Below are 25246 nucleotides of genomic sequence, written 5' to 3'. Positions count from 1 at the left end.
GGCTGCCATCCTCCAACGCACCCCCAGACCCGGTCTCCGGCCGCCCGAGCGGTCTCCACTGGAGGCTTGTTGCCCCAACCTGGCCAGACAAAGCCCCGGCGGCCGGGCCGACTCGCAAGCCTCCGGACTCGGGCTGCCGCGCTCTTACCCGGGCCTCATCCAGAGCGACGCCGGCGCCGCCGCTTCCCCCGGCCTTGGCGGCGGGGCAGCTGGCAGCGCGGGTCTTGGAGGAGCGGGTCCGAGAGGAGATGAAATGGCTGCTGCCTCCGGTCGCCCCAGGCTCTACTCCGGCCCCAGGCCCAGGCCCGGGCCCAGGCGACTTAGATCCGAGAAGCCGCAGAGAGCTCTTCCGGGTGTTCACCATGGTTCAGCCAGGAGGACGGGGTCCACGCCGCGCCCGCGGCGCCCGCCGCGCCGGGGAGAGCCGAGGAAGGCCGGCCCGCCTGCCGGGCAGTCAGGGCTAGTGGAGCCGGGCCGGGAAAGACAAGACGACCCGGACCCTGCGCAGCGCAGACGAGGACAGGCGAGGGAAGGGCAGAGGAAGGGAAGTCGGCGTGCGAAGGCAGGTAGCGGGAGGCGGGAGCGATGTTCCAGGCCAAGAGCTCAGACCCTCCGCCGGCTTCAACCTACTCAGCGGGAGCCAAGCGGAGCCGCCATTTCTACCCCTTTCTCTCCCGTTCTCGCTCTCGAGCTCCGTGCGTCAGGGCTCCAGCGCCGCAGGGCCGACAAGACCTCTTCCGACTTGGCCGCTGCGGGGCGCTGCAAGGCCGGCCAGCCCTTCCCTTGCCGGCTCTCCCCCCTCTTCCCCCGCCCCGCCAGTAGGCCCCGCCCAACGGCGCGCCGTCAGCGCTCGGCGGCCACGGAAGGGACGCTCTGGGCTGTTTCAGCTCTATGGTTTCCAGGTCTGGCGGCCGCCTAGGGAGTGGGGGGATGGGAAAAACCAGAATGCGCGCGGGACTAGCTAGCGCCGTGTAGTCGGTCGTGGAGTCTTCGTAGCCGGCCAGGACCGACTACCCCCGCACCCCCAGCGTCATCCCAGGTGGCCTCGATGGAGCGAGGAACTACCCGAAAAGGTGGGGGATGGAGGGGGACCGGTGAAGACGAGGGCGCTGTGACCTGAGTTGGAATCCCAGGTATACCCAAGGCAAGACACTGAACTTGAGTTGTACTTTTCACGGCTGTAAAAATGTGAATGATAACTGAGATAAAATATATCTGTGCCGTATCTGGCACACGATAAGCTTAAGAAAGAGCAAACGCTAGAACCCTGCCTCTTTAAACAAAGCAAGGCACTGACGATTTCTATAACCTTAGCCAGACCTAAGGCGTAGTCACGAAGAGTGAATTCTTCGTACTAAAAACCTCCTTTTAGCACTGCTGCCCCGCCCGCGCAAGAATTAAGAATACAAAAAGCTGAATACAAAGAGATAAAATGTGTGATTTAACTTTCAAAGAAAAAGATTAAGGGACGCAATTAATATGAAAAGCTATGCTGTAAGTAGAATTATGTTCATTTCCAAAAATTGCCTCGCTAAGAAAAGTTGAAGACTCAAGAACAGTGCTGTAAAAATCAACAAGCTGCATCAAAATTTGAAATTCCACCCATCCAAGCTCCCAGTTGGTCAACAAAACTGCATAATGCAATGGGAATGGAAATAGGTTTTCTGTTGGGGAATCAGAATAGATTCCAGGAAAGCAGACAAGTCCCTCTTACACTAATTTGCATACCACACCCTCCCCAGAACACTTCCCCCACACTTTAAAACCGGCCTCTTTGGGTGTGGAGACCTCGTAATGGAAGACCTGAGTTTTCCTGTGTCAATTACCTATGAGATCATTGAACAGGATAAAGAATTTCATTTCCTGAAGAAAGAGGCTGGCCTTAAGTAGTATTTGAAGTGTCCTGAAGAGGTGTATGGTATGCAAATTAGCACACAAAGGACTTGAGTGCTTTCTTCCTTTGTTTCTGTGTTTGTATTTGTAGTCCTAAATTGAGAAAGCCAGATTGTTATTCAGGTTATGATAACCTATAGCATTTACAAACAACAAATGTTTATTCTAACCCCAATTGCTGTTAGATACTCTGTCAGGCCAGGAAATGGAGATTTTTTGAAAACAACATAGTTCTAGCCCTCAAAGAGGTCACAGACAAGGAGGGAATGGAGACAGGCAAGGAACCAGTAAGCTGCAGAACAATGTGATTAGAAAGAATAAGGCAGAGGGACTTCCCTGGCCGTCCAGTGGCTAAGACTCCCAGCCCCCAATGCAGGGGGCACAGGTTCAATCCCTGGTTGGGGAACTAATATTCCCACAGGCTGTGCCAGCCAGACAAAAGAAAGAAAGAAAGAGAGGGAAGGAGGAAGGAAGGAAGGAAAGAAAGAATGAGGCAGAGACCTCTAATTCAAGCAGGGAGCTTTTGAGAGGTGATGACTCCTGAGATGCATCTTGAACCACAAAATGGAGAAAGGAAACATGGACAAAAGAAAGGAAAGCTTGAAAAAGATATGAAGGAGTTGCTTGTTTTACACAGTATGACCTGAAGAAAATAATTGAAAAAATCAATTAAAATCGTTTTTAAACTTTACTTAAAACTATATGAGGGCTTCCCTGGTAGCGCAGTGGTTAAGAATCCACCTACAATGCAGGGGACATGGGTTCGAGCCCTGGTCCGGGAAGAACCCACATGCCACAGAGCAACTAAGCCCACGAGCCACAACTACTGAGCCCATGTGCCACAACTACTGAAGCCCGTGCACCTAGAGCTCTTGCTCCACAACAAGAGAAGCAACCCCAGTGAGAAGCCCGCGCACTGCAACGAAGAGTAGCCCCTGCTCACTGCAACTAGAGAAAGCCCGCGCACAGCAACAAAGGCCCAACGCAGCCAAAAATAAATAAATTTTTTTAAAAAACTGTATGAGCTGGCAAGATACTAAGGAATACTTAGACCAAAAACTAAGTCACAGCAGGAACTCAGAAAAGCAAGCAAAGCTCTAAAGACAGCTTTCACTTTCAGTACATTTGCTCAACTCCAGTGAATTTGATCTTCTATTTCTTCTGCCTACAGGAGATAGGAAAGACAGAAGACATAGTCCAGAACCTGCTCAAGTTACAGAGTCTAACGTAATAACCCTGCAAAATCCTGGTACAAAAAAGGATACACCTAAGTATAAGGGTGAATTAGAAATCAACCAACTGGGACTTCCCTGGGGGCACAGTGGTAAAGAATCCGCCTGCCATTGCAGGGGACATGGGTTTGAGCCTTAGTCCGGGAAGACCCCGCATGCTGCGGAGCAACTAAGCCCATGCACCACAACTACTGAGCCTGCACTCTAGAGCCCATGCACCACAATTATTGAGCCCGCGTGCCACAACTACTGAAGCCCATGCACCTAGAGCCTGTGCTCCATGACAAGAGAAGCCACCACAATAAGAAGTCCACGCACTGCAACAAAGAGTAGCCCCTGCTCGCTGCAACTAGAGAAAGTCCACGCGCAGCAACGAGGACCCAATGCAGCCAAAAATAAATATAAATTTATAAAAAAAAAAAAGAAATCAACCAACCAACCTTCCCATCACTAATCTCCAGGAAGCTGCAAGAACTGCCTTTCCCAACATTTACACTAAGAATGAGAGGGCAAAAAAATATCCCTTAAGAATTCAAAACAACAAACGGATCCTCAGATTTACAGGCTAAAGTCACCAAATCTGATAGGTATGAAAAACCTCAGGACGATAATTGAAATAGGCTTAAGTCAAAAGTGATCCTAAGCACAAAGCAAAGGCAAATGTAAATTATCTCCAAAAGAATGCAGCTTCAACAGGATATACAAAAACTCATGAATATGACTCAGTTAAAAACAAATCATCAGGGCTTCCCGGGTGGCGCAGTGATTGAGAGTCCGCCTGCCGATGCAGGGGACACGGGTTCGTGCCCCGGTCCTGGAAGATCCCATGTGCCGCGGAGCGGCTGGGCCCGTGAGCCATGGGCGCTGAGCCTGCGCGTCCGGAGCCTGTGCTCAGCAACGGGAGTGGCCACAACAGTGACAGGCCCGAGTACCGCAAAAAAAAAAAAAAAAAAAAAATCATCAAAAATAGCTAACACATACACACACAAAAAGCCAGCCAGCACAAAAGAATAGACAACAGAATGAGACCCACAATTTTATGTTCAGATATGTACTATACATCAAAGATTAGAAAATATTATTAAGCAAAAATGACAGTAAATTTTAAAAGAATGAGATAGAACACATAAAAATAAAAAGATTAGGGCTTCCCTGGTGGCTCAGTGGTTGAGAGTCCGCCTGCCGATGCGGGGACACGGGTTCGTGCCCCGGTCCGGGAAGATCCCACATGCTGCGGAGTGGCTGGGCCCGTGAGCCATGACCGCTGAGCCTGCACGTCCGGAGCCTGTGCTCCGCAACAGGAGAGGCCACAACAGTGAGAGGCCCACGTACCGCTAAATAAATAAATAAATAAATAAATAAATAAAAAAGATTAGAGTTAGAGGTGAAGCATGACCTAAACAAGAAAAAAACCAATAACTTGGAGCTCATCAAATTTAAGACTTTTGCTCTGTGAATGACCCTGTAAAGATTATAAAAACCACACAACAGACTGGAAGAAAATGTTTACAGACCACATATCTCACAAAGGACTCACTTAAATATAAAAGGAACTCTCAAAATTCAGCATTGAAAAAAACAATCCAGGGCTTCCCTGGTGGCGCAGTGGTTGAGAGTCCGCCTGCCAATGCAAGGGACACGGGTTTGTGCCCCCGTTTGGGAAGATCCCACATGCCGCGGAGCGGCTGGGCCCGTGAGCCATGGCCACTGAGCCAGCGCGTCCGGAGCCTGTGCTCCGCAACGGGAAAGGCCACAGCAGTGAGAGGCCTGCGTACCGCAAAAAAAAAAAAACAATCCATTAGAAAATGAGGAAAAGATCAGAAGTTATTTCACGTAAGAGGATATATAGATGGAAAATAAGCATACGGAAAGTTTTCAGGGGTGGCGCAGTGGTTAAGACGCCACGCTCCCAATGCAGGGGGCCTGGGTTCAACCCCTGGTCAGGGAACTAGATCCCATGTGCATGCCACAACTAAGAGTTCACATGCCACAACTAAGGAGCCCGCGTGCCGCAACTAAGACAGAGCACAACCAAATTAAATAAATAAATAAAATATTTGAAAAAAAGAAAGATTTCAACATCATTAACCAATAGTGAAATGCAAATTGAGACCATGATGAGTTATTATTACACACCTGTTAGAAAAACTAAAAAAAATAGTAACAATACCAAATGCTGGTGAAGAGGCAAAGAAACTGGATTATTCATTCATTGCTGGTGAGAATGCAAAATGGTACAGCAAATCCCAATATGAAAAGCAGTTTGATGGTTTCTTAAAAATTTAAATATACACTTAACAATACAGTCCCTATTGCAACCCTGTGTATTTATTCCAAAGAAATGAAAATTATATCCACATAAAAACCTGTATAACATAGTTCATTGCAGCTTTATTTGTAATAGCCAAAAAAAAGTCACTCATAGGTCAAAGGTTAAACAAACTTTGGTACATCCAACACGGAATACTGCTCAACAATAAAAAGGAATTAACTAGTAATATATGCAAAAATGTATGAATCTCAAAGGCATTACACTTAAGCAGAAGGAAGGAAATCATATATATGACAGCATAAAACAAAATAGAAAGCAAATAATAGAGAAATTCAAAATCAAAAGTTGATTCCTGGGAGTTCCCTGCTGGTCTATTAGTTCAGATTTGTCACTTTTACTGCAGAGGCCCAAGTTCAATCCCTGGTTGGGGAAATGAGATCCCGCAAGCTGTGTGCCACGCCCAAAATAAAATAAAAAAGGTTCATTTCTGTAAAAAGGAAAAAAAAGAGAGAGAAAGAGAGAAAGTAAAGATAATCCACTAGCCAGACCAGTCAAAGGGGGAAAAAAAGCGAGAAGACCCAAATTACAAATTTCAAGAATGAAGTATAAACATCACTCAAGATCTTAGACTTCAAGTAGCAAACTATTTTCTTGTTATAAATGGCCAGTTTGTAAATATCTCAGGCTTTGCAGGCCACCCATGGTGTATTTCACATACTCTTTGTTTTGATTTGATTTTTGGTTTTTTGCTTGCTTTTTTTGTTTTGTTTTGCTTTGTTTTGTTTTGTTTTTTAACAATACTTTAAAAATGTAAAAACCATTCTTAGTTCACAAATGTACATAAATAGGCCACAGACTAGATTTGGCCCACAGGCTGCTAATTGCCAACCTCTACTATAAACTTTAAAGGGACAACTAATAAATAATAAGGAAGAAAAAGTTATTTTAAAAAAGAAAATAATAATAATAAGGAACAACTTAACTTTATGCCAGTAAGTTCCAAAACATAGGTAAAGTAGACAAATTACCTGAAATAAAACTAATTACTAAAGTTCACTCATAAAGAAATAGATAACCTGAATACCCATATTATTAATTAAAGGAATTAAATATGTAATTAAATACTATTCCACAAATGTTACACCAGTCCCAGATGACTTCACTGGTGAATTCTATCCAATATGTAAGGAAAAACAATACCAGTTTTATCCTAACCCTAACCCTGATTCTTTTGGAATATAGAAGAAATATTTCTCAATTCACTTACAAAGTCAGCATAACCCTTATATTAAAACCAATAGCATAAAATAAACCCACAAACTAATTATTATACATATATAAAGAGAGACAAAAAAATTCCTTAACAAAATATTATGAAATCAAATCCATGAATATATAAAAAGACTGATAAATCATGACCAAGTGGGATTTACCCCAGGAACACAAGATTGGTTAAACATTTGAAACTGAAATAATCAGTGTAATTCATCATATCCACACAATAAAGAAGAAAAACCATAAGGTCATCTGAGTAGATCTAAAAAAACATTTAACATATTCAACATCTATTTGTGATTTTAGCAAACTCAGTAAAGTAGGAATAGAAGGTAATTTCCTCAGCCTTATAAAGAGCACCACAGGGACTTCCCTGGTGGTCCAGTGGTAAAGAATCCTCCTTACAATGCAGGGGACGTGGGTTCGATCCCTGATCAGGGAACTAAGATCCCACATGCTGCAGGGCAACCAAGGCTGCGCGCCACAACTACTGAGCTCACACACCTCAACTAGAGAGCCTGCGTGCCACAAACTACAGAGTGCACGCACCCTGGAGCCTGTGTGCCACAACTAGAGAGAAACCCGGATGCCACAATGAAAAATCCCGCATGCCTCAACGAAGGTCCTGCGTGCTGCAACTAAGACCCGACACGGCCAAAAATAATTAAAAAAAAAAATCCTATATCCAGCATCATAATAAATGGTGAAATTGATTTCTTTCCCCCTAATTTCAGGAACAAGGCAAGGATGTCTGCTCTAATCATTTCTATTCAACACTGGACTGAAAGTCCTAGGCAATGCAATAGTAAAGAAAAGTAAATAAAAGGTATATAATTTGGAAATGAAGAAGGAACTATTATGTCCTATGATAATCTCATGGGAAATCTTAAAAACAATAATAATAATAAATAAATAAATAAATAAACTAGTAGGTCTAATATGTGATAAAGTTTAGCAAAGTCACAAGGCATCAATTTATAAAAAATTTATTTCTGTACAGTTGTAATGAACAATATATAATCTATATACTGAAAACTAAAAAACACTGCTAAGGAAAAAAAGGAAGATCTAAATAAGTGGAGAGATTTACCAGATGACTTAATATTGTTAGGATGAAAATTATTATCCCCAAATTGATCAACAGATCCAAGCCAATCCCAGTCAAAATCCCAGCAGACATTTTGTAGAAATTGAGAAACTGAATCATCACCTAAACAATCAGGAAAAGACAAAAATAGAGAACTTACACTACTTCATTTTAAGTCTTACTACAAAGGTATAATAATATAGTGTAGATATATAATCAAATAGCTCAATGGAAAAGAATAGAGTCCAGAAAGAAACTCACATATATGGTTAATTGATTTTTGCAAGGAGGACAAGGTAATTAAGAGAGAAAGGATAGGCTTTTCAATTAATGATTCTACAATAGAACAACTGTATATCCCTGTGGCAAGGGAGGCGGGGAAGCCTTGACCATTACCTCATTCTATGTAGAAAGAATAACTTCAAATTGATCACACACTTAAACACAAGGCCAAAACTATAAATTTTTTACAATAAAACCTACCTTGGGGCTTCCCTGGTGGCGCAATGGTTGAGAGTCCGCCTGCCGATGCAGGGGACATGGGTTCATGCCCCGGTCCGGGAAGATCCCACCTGCCCCAGAGCAGCTGGGCCCGTGAGCCATGGCCGCTGGGCCTGCGCTTCCGGAGCCTGTGCTCGGCAACGGGAGAGGCCACAGCAGTGAGAGGCCTGCATACCGCAAAAAAAAAAAAAAAAAAACCCTACCATGGGGTAGGCAAAGTCTTATTACAAAGGACCCCAAAATGGGACTTCCCTGGCAGTCCAGTGGTTAAGACTCCATGCTTCCGTTGCAGGGGGCACTTGTTTGATACCTGGTCAGGGAACTGAAATCCTGCATGCCACAGGGCATGGCCAAAAAAAAAAGGGCACCAAAACATAAACTATTAAGGAAAAAGTTGATAGATTGGGCCTTCACTTTGAAAACCACTTTTAAGAAAATTAAAAGGCAAGCCATGGGGAATTCCCTGGCAGTCCAGTGATTAAAACTTGGCACTTTCACTGCTGTGGTAAGCCACAGACTGGGAGAAAGTATTGATAAAAATAAGAACAGAAAATAATGATAATAGAATATAAAGACTTAACTGAAAGGATAAGCAAGGACAAAATTAGTTGGTTTTTTTGTTTTTTTGCTTTACTTCTGATGAAGTTAAGGTAGACACTGTAACTCTATAAGGAGGTCCTTAGAGAAGAGTTGGTACTGATTCCATAAGTATAAGATGAGTTCCAAGAGACGGTATTTCTAAGAAGCATGACACATTTTATGAACACTGAATCATTAGACAAAATCAGAATTGGTGACATTAGTATTTTATACTCTCCAATATGATAACTACCACATATGGCTATTTAAATCTAAATTTAAGGAGCTTCCCTGGTGGCACAGTGGTTAAGACTCCGCCTGCCAATGCAGGGAACACAGGTTTGAGCCCTGGTCCGGAAAGATCCCACATGCCACAGAGCAACTAAGCCCGTGCACCACAACTACTGAGCCTGCACTCTAGAGCCTGTGAGCCACAACTACTGAGCCCACGTGTCACAACTACTGAAGCCCGCACACCTAGAGCCCGTGCTCTGCAACAAGAGAAGCCACCGCAATGAGAAGCCCACACATCACGGCGAAGAGTAGCCCCCGCTTGCCGCGACTATAGAAAGCCTGTACGCAGCAACAAAGACCCAATGCAGCCATAAATAAACAAACAAATAAATAAAAAATGGATCAAACACCTTATGTAAGAGCAAAACCTATAGAATGCTTAGAAAAAAACATAGAGGAAAATCTTCATGACATTTGATTTAGCAATAGTTTCTGCCAAAAGCACAAGGGGAAAAAAAGAAAAAACAGATAAACTGAACTTTATCAAAATTAAAAACTTGTGTATCAGGGACTTCCCTGCAGTCCAGTGATTAAGATGTCACCTTCCGGGGCTTCCCTGGTGGCACAGTGGTTGAGAGTCCGCCTGCCAATACAGGGGACACAGGTTTGAGCCCTGGTCTGGGAAGATCCCACGTGCCACGGAGCACCTAAGCCTGTGTGCTACAACTACTGAGCCTCTGCACTAGAGCCTGCAATCCACAACTACTGAGCCTGAGTGCCCCAACTACTGAAGCCCGCGTGCCTAGAGCCTGTTCTCTGCAACAAGAGAAGCCACCGCAATGAGAAGAGAAGCCCGTGCACCGCAATGAAGAGTAGCCCCCACTCACCGCAAGTAGAGAAAGCCTGTGCACAGCAATGAAGACCCAATGCAGCCATAAATAAAATAAATAAATTTATTTTTTTTAAAAATGTCACCTTCCAATACAGGGTGTGTGTCTTCGATTCCCAGTGGGGGAGCTAAGATCTCACATGCCTTGTGGCCAAAAAACCAAAACATAAAATAGAAGCAATATTATAACAAGTTCAATAAAAGACTTTAAAAATGGTCCACATCAAAAAAATCTTTAAGAAAAAAACAAAAACTGGGCTTCCCTGGTGGCGCAGTGGTTGGGAGTCCGCCTGCCGATGCAGGGGACACGGGTTCGTGCCCCGGTCTGGGAAGATCCCACATGCCACAGAGCGGCTGGGCCCGTGAGCCATGGCCGCTGGGCCTGCGTGTCCGGAGCCTGTGCTCCGCAACAGGAGAGGCCACAACAGTGAGAGGCCCGTGTACCGCAAAAAAAAAAAAAAAAAAAAAAAAAAAAAAAGGGCAAAGGACTTCATTAGACATTTCTCCAAATAAGATATACAAAAGTTAAGAGCCGCATGAAAAGATATTCAACATTGTTAGTCACTAGGGAAATACAAATCAAAACTGTAATGAGATACTACTTCACACCCACTAAGATGGCTATTTTATAAAAAACAAACAAAAACAGAAAATAACAAGTGTGTTGAGGATACGGAGAAATTGAAACCCTTGTTCATTGCTGACTGGAACGTAAAATGCTGCACTTATTTTACACCTTGGCAGTTCCTCAAAAAATTAAACATAGAAATACCATATGGGGACTTCCCTGGTGGTCCAGTGAGTAAGACTCTGTGCTCCTAATGAAGGGGGCCCAGGTTTGATCCCCGGTCGGATAATGCATGCATGCCACAATTAAGAGTTCACATGCCACAGCTAAGAAGTCCGCATGCTGCAACTAAAGATCATGCATGCCGCAACTAAAGATCACGCATGCTGCAACTAAGACCTGGCGCAGCCTAAATAAATAAATAAATATTTTAAAAAAGGAAAAGAAATACCATATGATCCATTAATTCCATGTCTAGGTATATACCCAAAAGAACTGAAAGCAGGGACTTAATTGGATACTTGTACACCAATGTTCACAGCAGCATTATTCACAATAGTCAAGAGGTAGAAACAATCCAAATGTCCATCCACAGATGACTGAATAAACAGAATGTGATATATATTGTATACATACAATGGAATATTTTTAACATAAAAAGGAATGAAATTCTGATATCATACAACATGATGAACTTGTAAAACATTAAACTAAGTGAAATAAGCCAGACACAAAAGGACAAATATGATACGATTCCTCTTATAAGAGGTACCTAGAATAGGGCAACTTCATAGAGATAGAAAGAGATTATCAGAGGCTGGAGGAATGGGGGAGCGGATTGAGGAGTTATTGTTAAAATGGATACAGAGTTTCTGTTTGGGTGATGAAAAAGTCTTGGAAGTGGATAGTGGTGAGTTGCACAAGATTGTGAAAGTACTTAATGCCACTTAAAAATGGTTAAGAAAAAAAAAAAAAAAAGGACTTCCCTGGTGGCACAGTGGTTAAGAATGCACCTGCCAATGCAGGGGACATGGGTTCGAGCCCGTGCACCACAACTACTGAGCCTGTGCTCTAGAGCCCGCGAGCCACAACTACTGAAGCCCGCACGCCTAGAGGCCATGATCCGCAACAAGAGTAGCCACTGCAATGAGAAGCCCGTGTACCACAATGAAGAGTAGCCCCTGCTTGCCACAACTAGAGAAAGCCCGCACACAGCAACAAAGACCCAACACGGCCAAAAGTAAAATAAACAATAAAATAACAAAAAAAGCAACTGAGCTTCTTAAAAAAAAAGATCATATTAAAAAAAAGGTAGGCCTTCCCTGGTGGCGCAGTGGTTGAGAGTCTGCCTGCCAATGCAGGGGACACGGGCTCGTGCCCCGGTCCGGGAAGATCCCACATGCCGCGGAGTGGCTGGGCCCGTGAGCCATGGCCGCTGAGCCTGCGCGTCCGGAGCCTCTGCTCCGCAACGGGAGGGGCCACAACAGTGAGAGGTCCGCGTACCGCAAAAAAAAAAAAAAAAAAAATGGTAAAAAAACAAACCAAACCAAAACAATAACAAAAACCCTACAGTATTTTGATTATTGTTCTATTGTTAACAGAAGTCAAAAAATAGATCAGCAGAACAGAACACAGACCCAGAATACAGGGCCCAGAACAATCCTCAGCATTGATGGGGATTTGGTATATAAGGTAGCATTCCAAATTTGTAAGAAAAAAAGGGACTGTTTGTTAATGGTCTTGGGACCATGAGCTCTATCTATTAGATATTACACAAGATAAGTATACCTAGATCTAAGTCCAAGATGTCAAGCAAGATGGAAGGGCATTAAAATAGATCATTCACTGAATATAGTTAAGCAGATTAAAATAGAAGGTTAACTACAGATGTACTAATACCCCCTTCCCAGATGCCCAACTAAAAGATTAATAGGAAACCAATAAACAGATTTGCACTGAAAAAAATCAATCAATGTAATACACTAAATTAATAGAATGAAGAAAAAAAAACACATGATCATCTCAATTGACACAGAAAAGTATTTGGCAAAATCCAAGAAACTTTCATGATAAAAACACTCAACAAACTATGACTAGAAGGGAGTTTCTTCAACATGAGAAAGGGCAATCATACTCAATGGTGAAAGGTTAAAAGCTTTCCCCTTAAGGTTATGAATAAGACAAGGAAGCCCAGTTTTGCCATTTCTATTCAAAATTATATGGGAAGTTCTAGCCAGAATAATTAGGCAAAAAATTTAAATAAATAAATGCCATCCAAATTAGAAAGAAGTAAAACTATCTCTATTCACAGATGATGTGATCTTGTATGTACAAAATACTATAGAATCTATTTTAAATTTTTAAATTTTTATTTGTTTTATTTTTTGGCCATGCTGCACGGCTTGCAGGATCTTAGTTCGCTGACCAGGGATTGAACCCGGGCCCCAGGCAGTGAAAACGTGGAGTCCTAATCACTGGACTGCCAGCGTATTCCCAAGAACCTATTTTTTAAAACCCACACAACTATCAGAGCTAATAAATGAATTCAGCAAAGGTGCTGTATACAAGATCAACACACAAAAATCAGTGGTATACACTAATGATGAAAAATCCCAAAGGAAATTAAGAAAGCAATTCCTTTCAGAACAGCATCAATAAAAATAAAATACTTAGGAATAAATTTAACCAAGGAGGTACAAGACTTGTACACTGAAAACTACAAAACAAAGAAGACATAAGTAAATGGAAAGATGTCCATATTCATGGTTTGAAAAAACTTAACACTGTTAAGATGTCAATACTCGAATTGCTCTACCAATTCAAAGCAATTCCTACTAAAATTCTTTTTTTTTACAGAAAAGAAAGAGCTGGTCTTAAATTGCAAGGGACCTGGAATAACCAAAACAATTTTTAAAAAGAACAAAGTTGGAGGACTCACACTTCCTGATTTAAAAACCTACTATAAAGCTACAGTAATTAAAACATTATGGGGGGCTTCCCTGGTGGCACAGTGGTTGAGAATCTGCCTGCTAATGCAGGGGACACGGGTCCGAGCCCTGATCTGGGAGGATCCCACATGCCACAGAGCAACTAGGCCCGTGAGCCACAACTACTGAGCCTGCGCCTCTGGAGCCTGTGCTCTGCGACAAGAGAGGCTGCGATAGTGAGAGGCCCGCACACCGTGATGAAGAGTGGCCCCCGCTTGCCACAACTAGAGAAAGCCGTCGCACAGAAACGAAGACCCAACACAGCAAAAATAAATAAATAAATTACTAAACTCCTACCCCCAACATCTTAAAAAAAAACAAAAACATTATGGTACTGTAAGCAGCTCTTTGCAGGAGATCACCCTCAGCAGAAAGCCCCTTTTCTTGTCATTTTAGCAAAGCTATAGTATAACTAATTTTTAACCCCCATGCTCTACTCATCTCTGGCCCACACACACCTTTCAAATCTTTTAATCACACAATACTTTGCCTAACTTGTCAGTTCTTTCCATAGATCAAAGAAGTCGAAATAAAGAATAAGTAATTAACAGATGACCAAATCTCTCCCCTAGCTTCCCCTTCAGTAATCTCCCGCACAAACTGTGTGACCAAACTGTGTGAACCAAGCTGTATAACATCTAGAGGAAGATCACAAGAAGTCAACGAGCCTGCAGGCAGGTGGGGGATGGCAACGACTCTGACCCCATATCGCAATGATTAACTGAGATTACTTCTCTCCTTCCCTTTAAAACTTTCATGGCTGAGCAGAATTTTCGGAGGTGGTTTTTGGGGGACCTTGAGTCCACCATCACCCCAGATTGCCAGCATTCTGATTTTTGTTTTAATAAATTCATTTATTATTTATTTATTTTATTGTTGGTTGCATTGGGTCTTCATTATTGCACGCAGGCTTTTCTAGTTGCGGTGCGTGGGCTTCTCATTGCAGTGGCTTCTCTTGTTGAGGAGCACAGGCTCTAGGCATGCAGGCTTCAGTAGTTGTGGCACGTGTGCTCAGTAGTTGTGGCTCACGGGCTCTAGAGCGCAGGATCAGTAGTTGTGGCTCTCGGGCTTAGTTGCTCCATGGCATGTGGAATTTTCACGGACCAGGGCTCAAACCCGTGTCCCCTGAATTGGCAGGCGGATTCCTAACCACTGTGCCACCAGGGAAGTGCCCAGCATTCTGATTAGAGGCACCTTTCCTTTGCTACCTGTAAGGCCAGCTGGCCCGAGGCAGGGGAACGCAATCAGACTCACAGGTTGCATCAGACCGAAACTTTCCGGACCACCCACTTCCAGAAACTGACGTGGAGACTTTCCGGACCACCCAGTTCTAGGAACTGACCTGGAGACTTTCCACCCGGAGCAGCCTTCCCGCCTTTCGAGGGGCGAGACTAACGATCCCAAGACGGATGCAACCGGCACTGGATATTGCGAAGAGACCACCAAATAAGGAATAACCTGCGCCCTCTCGGATTCACCACACCCCTTTCCCTTCTTCCCCTATAAATTCTGCCCAAACCCTCGCCCGGGCGCGACTTCTCTGGCCCCTTTCTCTCGGACCAGTGAACCTCGCCCAGGAGCGGGCCCAAGTAAAGCTTGTTTAAGCTCTCCTCCGTTTCTTGGTGCCGTTCCTTACACTACCAACATTTGTGAGTATGTAACTGACTTTGTAAGCGGCAAGCAGCAGAACCCCCATTGGATAACAGCACAGGTGTAAGGACAGACATATAGATAAATGGAACAGAATTTTGAGTCCAGAAATAAACCAACATATCTAGGGTCAGTTGATTTTTGACCAGGGAAGAGTCCTTTCTTTATCAAATGGTCCTGGGACAAAAAAGAACAGGAAAAAGAAGAGGCCTCACATCAAGGCCATTCATAGAAAAGTCTCTTTGCCCTAAGGAATCAAAGTAACTCCTTACCAGTGGCTTCAACAGACAAGATTTCTGGAGAACTGGTTTGAAGCTGAACTCACCACGGGATCCCAGAATTGCTCTCGTAAAGAAGAGTTCAAAAGACTCAGAGGGTGCCTTTACCTGTGTGGGGATGGCAGGGGCCTGTAGGTGAGGCCCAGTATCAATCTGAATTCCAGCACTAAAAACTATCAAGTAAAAGGGAGATGGGCTCTGTGCGATGCCCTAGAGGGGTGGGATAGGGAGGCTGGAAGGGAGGCAATACGGGGACATGTGTATGCATATGGCTGATTTCCTTTGTTGTGCAACAGAAACTAACACAGTATTGTGAAGCAAGTATATTCCAAGATTTATTTTTTAAAAAAAAGGAAAAAAGGAAGAAAAAGATAGAGAGGGAGAGAGATAGAAAGGGAGAGAGAGAGATAGAGACAGAAAGAAATAGGAAGGAAGGGAGGGAGGGAGGAACAAAGGAACAAAGGATGCACCTTTCACTGAACTGCCTAACCCAGTAGAATATTCCTGCTGTAACAAATGTCCCTTAGTTTACAATAATAAATGTTTTGTCCAAGTATTTATGTAAAAAAAAAACTGTCACGTAAAAACAAATATGAAATAGAGATTATATTTGAAAGGATTATTGGGGGGAGGGGGAAGACTACTGAAATAAGGCTGGAGGACAATTACAATGGGGAGAATGTTCAATTGTCAAAAAAAAAATCCTGGATTTAGATAAAGAGAGACTTTATTGGAAAGGTTTATTCCAAGAAGAGGAAAAGGAACTACTGCAATGGGGTTTGGGGGATGAGGCAACAACCATCGCCACAGGGCAAGGCTATGACCGTGAAGTCTGCAACTGTCTCCAAGGTCAGACAGAAAATGGCCCTTCTTGTATAGGGAGGAGCGAACAAAGGCTACAAAGAACTGGGTGTGGGGCACAGTGGAATGGGTGGGTGGAGGTGGCAGTGATCGCGTGGCAGATCAGAGTGGTTTACATGGAGGTCAGCCTATTTTTCAGGAGTGATGGTGAAGGAGGGCTTGTACGCTGGATCAGGATGAGGGTGGGTCAAAGTTTAGGAGCCTGGAGGAAGGAGAGAAGCTTAAGTTTGGTCAAAACAAGGTAGCTGGTATTTTGTCCAGATTGGTCAGTGAGAACAATAAGTAAAGCTAATCATTTATGAGGCAAAAAAAAAAAAGGGCATTTGGAGGGTCTATGTCTGACCTTGTCATAGGTAAACAAGGGGGCATCCCTGAGTCTTATCTAAACCACGTGGGGAAGGGTGGTTTCTTCCTTGCTGTCAGCCCTTTCAGGGGCATGAAAGGATGGGAGAATTTTTTTTTAACCTTCGCTTTCCAGAATCACAGGTCTCAGGTGAAGTTCAACATGGTCAGAATGCAGGTAAATCTCTCCACGGATTCAATCAGCGGCTGACGACGTACGGAGGTAAGTTGATGCTGGGTTCTCAGGTAGGTAGCTCTCTGCATTTCCCGCGTCGGGTGAAGAGGCAAGGAGCAGCAGCGCCCACGGGAAGAAAGCGGCGGCCGCCATTCGCGCGGGTAACGCTGCGGCCCGAAGCGGCCGGCGCCGCCAGCCCCGCCCCCGCGCGCCCCCGCGCGTCCCCCGCGGCCCCGCGCGCGCTCTCGGGTCTGCGCAGAGCCGGCCTCGGCGCGTCCTCGGCGCCGGGCGGCAGTGACCGAGGGAGGCGCGCAGGGTTGCAGCGGCGCGGCAGCCGAGCTTGAGAGGGTCTGGGGACAGTAGTGCTCCCAGTGTGAGGGGCGGCGGCGCGGCGGCGGCGGCGCCCGCGGTCCCTGAGCGAATTGAGGACGAGGCCGCGAGGCGACGGCGCGGCGGGGCCCCCTCCAGCGGCCGCGCCCGGAGGTGAGTTTCCTGGGGCCGCGCCGCGCTCCTGGGCCGGCCGCCGGGGGTGGGCGGGCGTTCCCCGGGCGGGGCGGTGGCGGTCGTTGGGTCGGGCCGAGTCGCCGCACCCGGTCTTTGTCTCGGTTTCGGTGCTCGCGTCTGTGACCCCGAAAGGGCACAGTCGCGCGACGGCCGGGGCGGGACTCCTGGTCATCGCAGGTGAGGCGCGGCTTTCCCGAGCGGCGGACTCCGGGAAAGCACCACGGTGGTTTTCTCTCTCTGCGAGCGCTCGGAAACTTCGAGTTCTCTAATCTCAAAATGCAGAAGTGCAGTACAGAAATCCAGAGCATGTCTGTTTGGGGTGGACATTTCTTCGGTAACTTCATTAGCTGCCTCCCGCAGCTCACTTTTGTAGGCTAGATGGTCTCTGTTTTTATATTTAATTTCTTTTTTTCTGTGTCCGATTTTTATTTGCAGTTTGTTACTTGTTAGCAATGACGAACGTTAGTGTGGCATCCAGCGTTGCTTCCTTCGTACTTATTCGAGATCACAGAAAATAAAGACAGGTGGGACTTCCCTGGCGGTCCAGTGGTTAAGATTCCGCGCTTCCCTTTCAGGGGCGCGGGTTCCTCCTCTAGTCGGGGGAACTAACATCCCGCATGCTGAAAGGCGACCAAAAAAATAAATTTAAAAGAAGTAATAGTAGGGCTTCCCTGGTGGCGCAGTGGTTGAGAGTCCGCCTGCCGATGCAGGGGACACGGGTTCGTGCCCCGGTCCTGGAAGATCCCACATGCCGCGGAGCGGCTGGGCCCGTGAGCCGTGGCCGCTGAGCCTGCGCGTCCGGAGCCTGTGCTCCGCAACGGGAGAGGCCACAACAGTGAGAGGCCCGCGTACCGCAAAAAAAAAAAAAAAAAAAAGTAATAATAAAGAGAGGAAATTGACAGTCTGTGTTTATGTCAATGTGGAATTGTAAAGTGTGACAGATTGTATAAGCGACGTGAAAACCAGCTTCTTCACTTCGTAGTCATAGCTCAAGTGTGTTTTTGGACTGTTGATAAGGTTTTTAATTATATTGATACTTTAGTTTTAATGGGAAACTTTAAAAGTTGATGTGTCTTATGTGTAAATATGCTGAAAGTCATATTGATTTAAAAAGCAGTTAAATCCACTGAATGTGGAGCACGTATGTGTAACACTGAAGTTAGAGCGAGGCACTGATGGAATCCAAAAATGAATAAGAATTATGTGCAGGATGGCGGGAGTGATTAAGCACAGTGATGCAAGGCAAAAACTACAACGCGTTGAGCACTGACTCTTAGCCCTGCGTGTGGTAAATACTTTACATGCATACTTTAATTACTTAATATTTAATGTTAATTACCTAGTTTATCATCCGAGTGTTTTTAGTACCTGTTGTGTGCTGAGTACTAACGATATGATGGTGACCATTATAGGTTTTTGCTTTTAAAGACTTTACATTGTCATTGGAGGACACAAGTAACCACACAAGTGAATGCCAGTCTACTTAGAAGCTAAAAAGGAAGAATGTAGGGTGTTGTGAGCGTATAATTGGGGTACATATCCCAGCTGAAGAAATCAGTTAAAGTTTCCCTAGGAAAAGTAATCTTTGCACTCAAGATATTACGGGTAAGTAGGAATTAGATGAAGGTGACTCCCAAATGAGGGAAGAAAGGTCCAGGTAAAGGAAATCCGTTCCACAGAGGCTTGGGAAGGTTTTGGGAACTGAAGGTCAGAGCAGTTGGAAAGAGTGTGGAAAGCGAAAGGGGGCTGTGGTTAGGGCCCCAGAGATGATGTGGGGCCTTTTAAACAATGTTAAGGATTTAGGACCAGCTTTTTCTTTTCTTTCTTTAAACTTTTATAGGGAAGTTTTCAAACCACTCAAATGTAGTGAGAGGACATTGCAGTGAACTCCCCTGTCATGTTATCCAAAGGATTTAGACTTTATTTGAAGAGTAGTGGAAGGTCCCTGAAAGATTTTAAGCAAGGAAGTCACACAGTCAAATTTGTATCTTAATCAAAAAGGTCACCCTGACTCCTGTGTAGACACTGAATTGAATGGGGACAAGAATGGATGTGGGGAAACCACCCAGAGATGGTCGCTGGGACTAGGTTTGTGGCTGTGATGGTGGGGGAAATTCTAATGTAACAGGGAAGAGCCAAATTGGACTCCATGTTGGATCCGTTTCTGTAACCTTTGCTTTCTGCTGCTTTTGTTCACTAAAAGGATAGTGTGTATACATAACGCCCTGCCTGGGGGAACCCTGACCCTCTGCCTGAAGGTTAAACCAAAGTGACCTTGTTCAGGGAAACATCTGGACCCTGTTCCACCTGTGGATGGCCACAAGAAAGAAGAAATTAACACATCCTCTCCTCCAGGCTGGCCATTCCAGGGGATATTTGCAAAACTTATGGCCTTTTTACTTTACTTCCTCATCTCCTCCCCCTCTCTGTGCTATAAAAGAAACTGGCATCCACACCCCTGGAAGATGGTTTTTCAGAGACACTTATCTGCCACCTTCTTGGTCTTCCGGCTTTCCGAATAAAGTCGTATTCCTTGCCTCAGCACCTCGTCTCCGATTTTGGCCAGTTGTGTGGCAAGCAGAGCGAGCTTGGACTCAGTAACACCAAGAGTACATAACTGATCTCTCCTTGCTGTGTTAGCAATTCTATATTCATGCCTTTTGGAGGAATTATGGAAGGTTTTCTTGAGATTGTATTTGAGATGGGTTTTGCAAGGTAAATAACATTTCAGTATGGAGCCCATTCTGAAATGCGAACATCTTGGTGTCAAGTGGATGGCTGACTCAGCAACCTTAACAGTTTCTGCAGAAATTTCACCTTCTAGGATTTTCTCATTTAAATTACTTTTGTCACTATACTTTGGTCTTTGGGAGCATATAACTCCCTTATTAACAATTTTTTCTAGAAGACAACAAAAATGTATTTTCTTCATTACTGCAATTACAGCTAAGATAAGCTGAAACTTCCCAAAAGATTTCATTTTTTTGTTGTATACATAATAGTTAATAAACTAGAATTCACAAAATATACAAATAAACTGTCTTTTAAAGTGTTTGATCTGATGCTCCCATAGTTTGCTCTTGGAAGCCTAATCCTATTCCATAGAAGATGTAACTGAAAGGTGATCCAATGGTTTCTTTAAAGAGAAACTTCAGCTTCTACATAGCAGGCCTAGTGGCATAATATCTTGATGTAAATCCATAATCTTAAAATAGCCCATAGTGTATGTTTATAAAAATAAGTAAAATTTGTAATATGCAAGTTTTTCTTTCAAATTTTAATGTATACATTTAAAAGACTACATTTCTTAGTAGTCTAAATCTATTTTGACTGAATTTTCCTTTCAGTCGATCGATATGTTCCAAAAAGCTCAGTCTACTCTGGTTCCTGACTGATTTTATTACTGCAGTTGTTGGGAGTAAGTGAGATAATATTTGAGAAGGTGTTGAGTAAACGGATGTACAGTACAAATGTAAGATGGTAGTGGTACTGATTAGAAGTAAACTGAAGCAAAATGAAGGAAATTCTGTTCATCTGTCCATTCTGATGCCCAGCCTCATACTGGTAACTAAGATATTTGTCAGATGGCTTCTTTATTCTCTACATACAGTACACAACGACTTAGGTTCATTCGTGTCACATGACTGATGATTGTAGACACTCAATAGATACAAATTTTACATGGTCCATTTCCATATTACTGATTTATGGTAGGAAATACCTAAAATAATGGTGACTTTATGTCCATTATAGAATGAGTTTTTACTTCATAATTCTATGCCAAGGATAAACATTCAGTATGTTTTTCCTTGTTAGTCTGTAAACTCCCTGGTGATAGATACTGTGTCTGTCCTATTGACTCTCCTATCATTAGTTGTAAACCAGTGCTTTATACACAGTGGTGGGAGGTTCAGTAAATATACAAATGTTGTTTAATTAGTGAAATCAAAAGTAAAATTTCATAGCCATGTCAAAATTAAAACTTTTAAAAAATTATTATTAAAAAAATTTTTTTTAGTTCTTTTTTTGAGTTTTTATTTATTTTCCTTAATTTTTTTTTGGCTGCGTCAGGTCTTAGTTGTGGCACACGGGATCTTTGTTGAGGCATGCGGGATCCTTTTTGATACAGCGCAGGTCTGCTCAGGTTTCTCTCTAGTTGCAGCGCACGGGCTTCTCTCCAGTTATGGCATGCAGGTTTTCTCTCTCTGGTTGTGGCGCACAGGCTCCAGGGCATGTGGGCTCTCTCATTGAGATGCACGAGCACAGTAGTGGCACGTGGGCTTAGTTGCCTCGCGGCATGTGGTATCTTAGTTTCCTGACAAGGGATTGAACCCACGTCCCCTGCATTGGAAGGCAGATTCTTTACCACTGGACCACCAGGGAAGTCCCCAAATTAAAACTTTTGAGACTTAAGTCTGAAGGTGTTTTCTTACCATAAGTCCTTGTAACAGAGGTTATGATTGTGGGCTGGGAAAAGAGAAGGGAGCATAACATTATTGTATTTCTTTTGTTCTCAAAACAACCTTCTTAGGAGGATAATTATTTCCAAGTTACAAGTTAGGCAACTAGGACTTAGAGAAGTTAAATAACAACACTTAAGCTCAAAAATGATGTAGCCACAAAAACAAACAAACAAACAAACAAAATGATGTAGCCAGTATTCCAGTACAGGATACTTTGAATCCAGGGTCTGTTCTTCATTCTTTTGCTGTCATGAAACAAGTAAAAACAATTATCAGTAGCTTATAGCTACGAAATGATGAAAAACATTAGTAATTTGCTAGAGAACAATAATCTATTAACAGGAAACATAGTGAGATACTCTAAGGATGGCTAGTCCTTGTTTTGCACTTGCTAAGCACTACGGAAGAAACAGGAAATGTGTAAGTTGTGATACCTGTCTTCAAGGATCTTGGATCTAGTAGAGCTAAAAGAAACAATAGTAAATAATATCAGACAATATGATTTAAATGCCAGAAATCTAAATGCTTTAGGAGAGGATTACTAGTAAGTGTTTACTATTTCACCTTTACAGTAGAAGTAGATCTTGAGCTGGGACTTGAAGGATAATTTAGATTTGAATGCCTGGAAGTGAGGCTGGAGATAGATGGGCTCCAGGCTAGGCGTTTACAACTGGCCTCCTGTTCATACCTCCTGGGGTAAGAAGAAGATGGGCTCCAAGCTGGATATTCATTACCAGCCCCCTGTTTACACTTCCTGAAGCAAGAGACAAACGGGCTCCAGGACTACATATTTATGACCGGACTCCTGTCTATATTTCAAGATCTGCACCTCGTTATAAAAACCAGCAACAGGAATAGGGTAAATAACCAGACATTGGGCATTTTTATGGCAGGGACAGAGTGGGACTAAACCCTATTAAAGGATCAAGAGGTCATACACTTCCCATCCTTGGGACAAGGGAGACATTACGCATGTGCAAAAGCCTTCATGGGGTCAAAAAGGCAGGGGATGCCAGACCATAGTAAGTCCTGCTATCTCCTCCCAGAGGCCTTCTTGGTGGGCTCCACCTTAACTTAGGGGTGCGTGCGCATCCAGGGGAGGGTCCAGAAGCAAATTAGGCATGGGCTCAAAACACTACTATTGGTCAAAAGAAGACAAAGACCTGGAAGACTGCCCCCTTATAAAGGATTTAAACTTCCCGAGGGTGCGACTCTTCTCTGAGTTTGCCCATGCGTCTTTCCGCATGTACTTTGTTTTTCCAATAAACTTCTTGCTTTTCTCTTTACCTTTTGCCTCCTTGCCTGAATTCTTTCCTGATAAGGCAGGTAGGAAACAGGGACCCAGGCCCTAGCTGCTGGCCCCTGTGGTCCAGTGGTTAGGTCTCCCTGTCCCGGAACTAAGATCTTGCTTCCTGCTACTGCTTGCTGCAAGCTGCCGCTTACTGCTGCCTGTGTCCAAAATCAGAAGGGTGGTTACAGTGTGAACAAAGAAGTGGAGTGAACATGTTATGTTTATGAGACAGTCAGGATCATATCTAAACTAAAGGATTATTTTAGAGTAGTTGAAAGTAATGTTGGAAAACTGTCAACTGAAAAGCAAACAGCACCACCAGAATGTAATGTCCACAGGGGCCGGGATCTGTTTTATTCAGTATGTATCCCAAGCACCACCTAGAATCATGCCTGGTATATAGTAGGAGCTGAATAAATATACATTTTATATATATATATATTTTTTTTTTTTTTTTTTTTTTTTTGCGGTACGCGGGCCTCTCACTGTTGTGGCCTCTCCCGTTGTGGGCACAGGCTCCGGACACGCAGGCTCAGCGGCCATGGCCCACGGGCCTAGCTGCTCCGCGGCATGCAGGATCCTCCCGGACCGGGGCACGAACCCACGTCCCCTGCATCGGCAGATGGACTCCCAACCACTGCGCCACCAGGGAAGCCCCTATTTTTTATTTTTATTTTTTTTGGCCGCACAGTGCGGCTTGTGGGATCTTAGTTCCCTGACCAGGGATTGAACCTGGGCCCACGTCAGTGAAAGTGCCGAGTCCTAACCACTGGACTGCCAGGGAATTCCCAAAAAGGAAGTAATTCTTAAGTGAAGCAATTAAATAGTTTTAGAAATATGAGATTTGAAGGACAAGGTCTTAGGAGAAAACCATGAAATTCTGGCTTTCTGAATATACTTTCAGTTGGTTTTCTGGTTTTTAAATTTTTAAAAAATCAAAACAATATATAGTTTAAAAGGCAAGTATGTAGTGTCAGAAGACTTAAAACTAAAAGTGCTCCCACTCCGTTTCCCTAAAGACAACTGCTTTGAAGTCATAGCTGTTTCTTATGTAATTTACAGCCGTATTTCTGACCAGTATGTGTTTTGAGTTATTAATTTTGAACATTGCGTTTTGTATTGCTGTTAGGATAGATAACTGTTTTAGCTCGATTATGCTGTTAGCTACAAATTGGCATTTTCCATTGGCACTTGCCATCTACCTCTACAAGGACTAAATCATGTGCTGCTGCAGCTGCTGATTTTCAACACCCCCTGAAAGGAGTTCAGGGTAGAGACCAGAAATGAGGCACTCTGTGCTCCAGGAAAAACTGGCAGAACAGGTCTTCAGATATATCGTTAGATATTTTCAGGAGCTGATTTTATGAGCCCAATTCTTGTTATCTCCTAATATCTAGAAAAACACTAAAATCCTTCATGGTGACATCTAATCTTCGTGACTAGCAGAAACCTTCCGCAAAAAAGTCTGTGCTGGATTGCATATACTCCCCCTTCACCAAAATCACATATATACTGACATTCCCCCCCTACCTCTTTGGAGCAGTTTCTCAGCGCTACCTGGGATGCTGTCTCCTGGGCTGCAGTCCTTATTTTGCCCCAAATAAAACTTAAAGCTCTCGGGCTTCCCTGGTGGCGCAGTGGTTGAGAGTCCGCCTGCCGATGCAGGGGACGCGGGTTCCTGCCCTGGTCCGGGAGGATCCCACATGCCGCGGAGCGGCTGGGCCCGTGAGCCATGGCCGCTGAGCCTGCGCGTCCGGAACCTGTGCTCTTCAACAGGAGAGGCCACAGCAGTGAGAGGCCCGTGTACCGCAAAGAAAAAAAAAAAAAGACAAACTCTCACATTGTGCATTTTTTTACGTCGACAATGCTTATCCCCTTTTCCTTTTCACATTCTTTTAATGGCTTTAGCTAAGTTTTTTCCATACCAGAAACAAATATATACACTATTTTTTTTCCCTTTGGACCTCAGATTTATCCTTGGCCCAGAGATGACATAATTATATTTATCTAATAAATGTAATAAGCACTTGCAAACTCAAAAGGACATTGACAGTGCTGTATCTTATATTTAACAATCAGCTTTAATGGTTGCATTTTTAAAGCATACAGTTTATCTAATTGTGTAACCCATTTAAGATGTTATACATTTTTGATATTTAAAAAAA

The 25246-nt window shown here is 43.8% G+C and overlaps 3 protein-coding genes across 9 annotated transcripts in view; 1 reads left to right on the top strand and 2 right to left on the bottom strand.

Annotated features, from left to right (window-relative positions):
- ATAD2B (ATPase family AAA domain containing 2B) overlaps nt 1–737 on the bottom strand; it is a 150914-nt gene extending 150177 nt beyond the window's left edge. For all 3 annotated transcript variants that reach the window (XM_019943168.2, XM_019943169.2, XM_073791563.1), the window contains exon 1: nt 149–737. In XM_019943168.2, coding sequence (XP_019798727.1) covers nt 149–364 — 216 coding nt within the window. In that variant the 5' untranslated portion in view covers nt 365–737. The remainder of the gene's footprint in view (nt 1–148) is intronic.
- A 3469-nt stretch (nt 738–4206) lies between these two features.
- On the bottom strand, nt 4207–17499 carry LOC141276353 (uncharacterized). The gene is made up of 2 exons (XM_073791565.1): nt 16772–17499; nt 4207–4459 (listed from the first exon to the last, which is right to left on the bottom strand). Exon 1 carries the CDS (start codon nt 17497–17499, stop codon nt 16891–16893), a length of 609 nt encoding a protein of 202 aa, XP_073647666.1. The 3' UTR covers nt 4207–4459; nt 16772–16890.
- Nucleotides 16206–25246, top strand: part of UBXN2A (UBX domain protein 2A) — a 38956-nt gene continuing 29915 nt past the window's right edge. The window contains exons 1-2 of one of the 5 annotated variants that reach the window (XM_073791564.1): nt 16206–16659; nt 16785–16871. In XM_073791564.1, coding sequence (XP_073647665.1) covers nt 16605–16659; nt 16785–16871 — 142 coding nt within the window. In that variant the 5' untranslated portion in view covers nt 16206–16604. Of the gene's footprint in view, nt 16660–16784; nt 16872–17165; nt 17307–17424; nt 17505–25246 lie in introns of those variants that run through there. The other 4 variants (XM_033838956.2, XM_019943171.3, XM_019943173.3 and 1 more) reach the window with 4 other exon arrangements.

This window comes from Tursiops truncatus, chromosome 14, assembly GCF_011762595.2.
Source record: "Tursiops truncatus isolate mTurTru1 chromosome 14, mTurTru1.mat.Y, whole genome shotgun sequence".
Classification (NCBI taxonomy): Eukaryota; Metazoa; Chordata; class Mammalia; order Artiodactyla; family Delphinidae; genus Tursiops; species Tursiops truncatus.
The sequence above is the reverse complement of the archived record's forward strand: the minus strand, read 5'-3'. Positions and strand labels throughout refer to the sequence as shown.

Bases quoted from the DNA above. Each gene is read 5' to 3' on its own strand.
- LOC141276353 (XM_073791565.1), bottom strand. From the start codon at position 17,499: ATGACCAGGAGTCCCGCCCCGGCCGTCGCGCGACTGTGCCCTTTCGGG.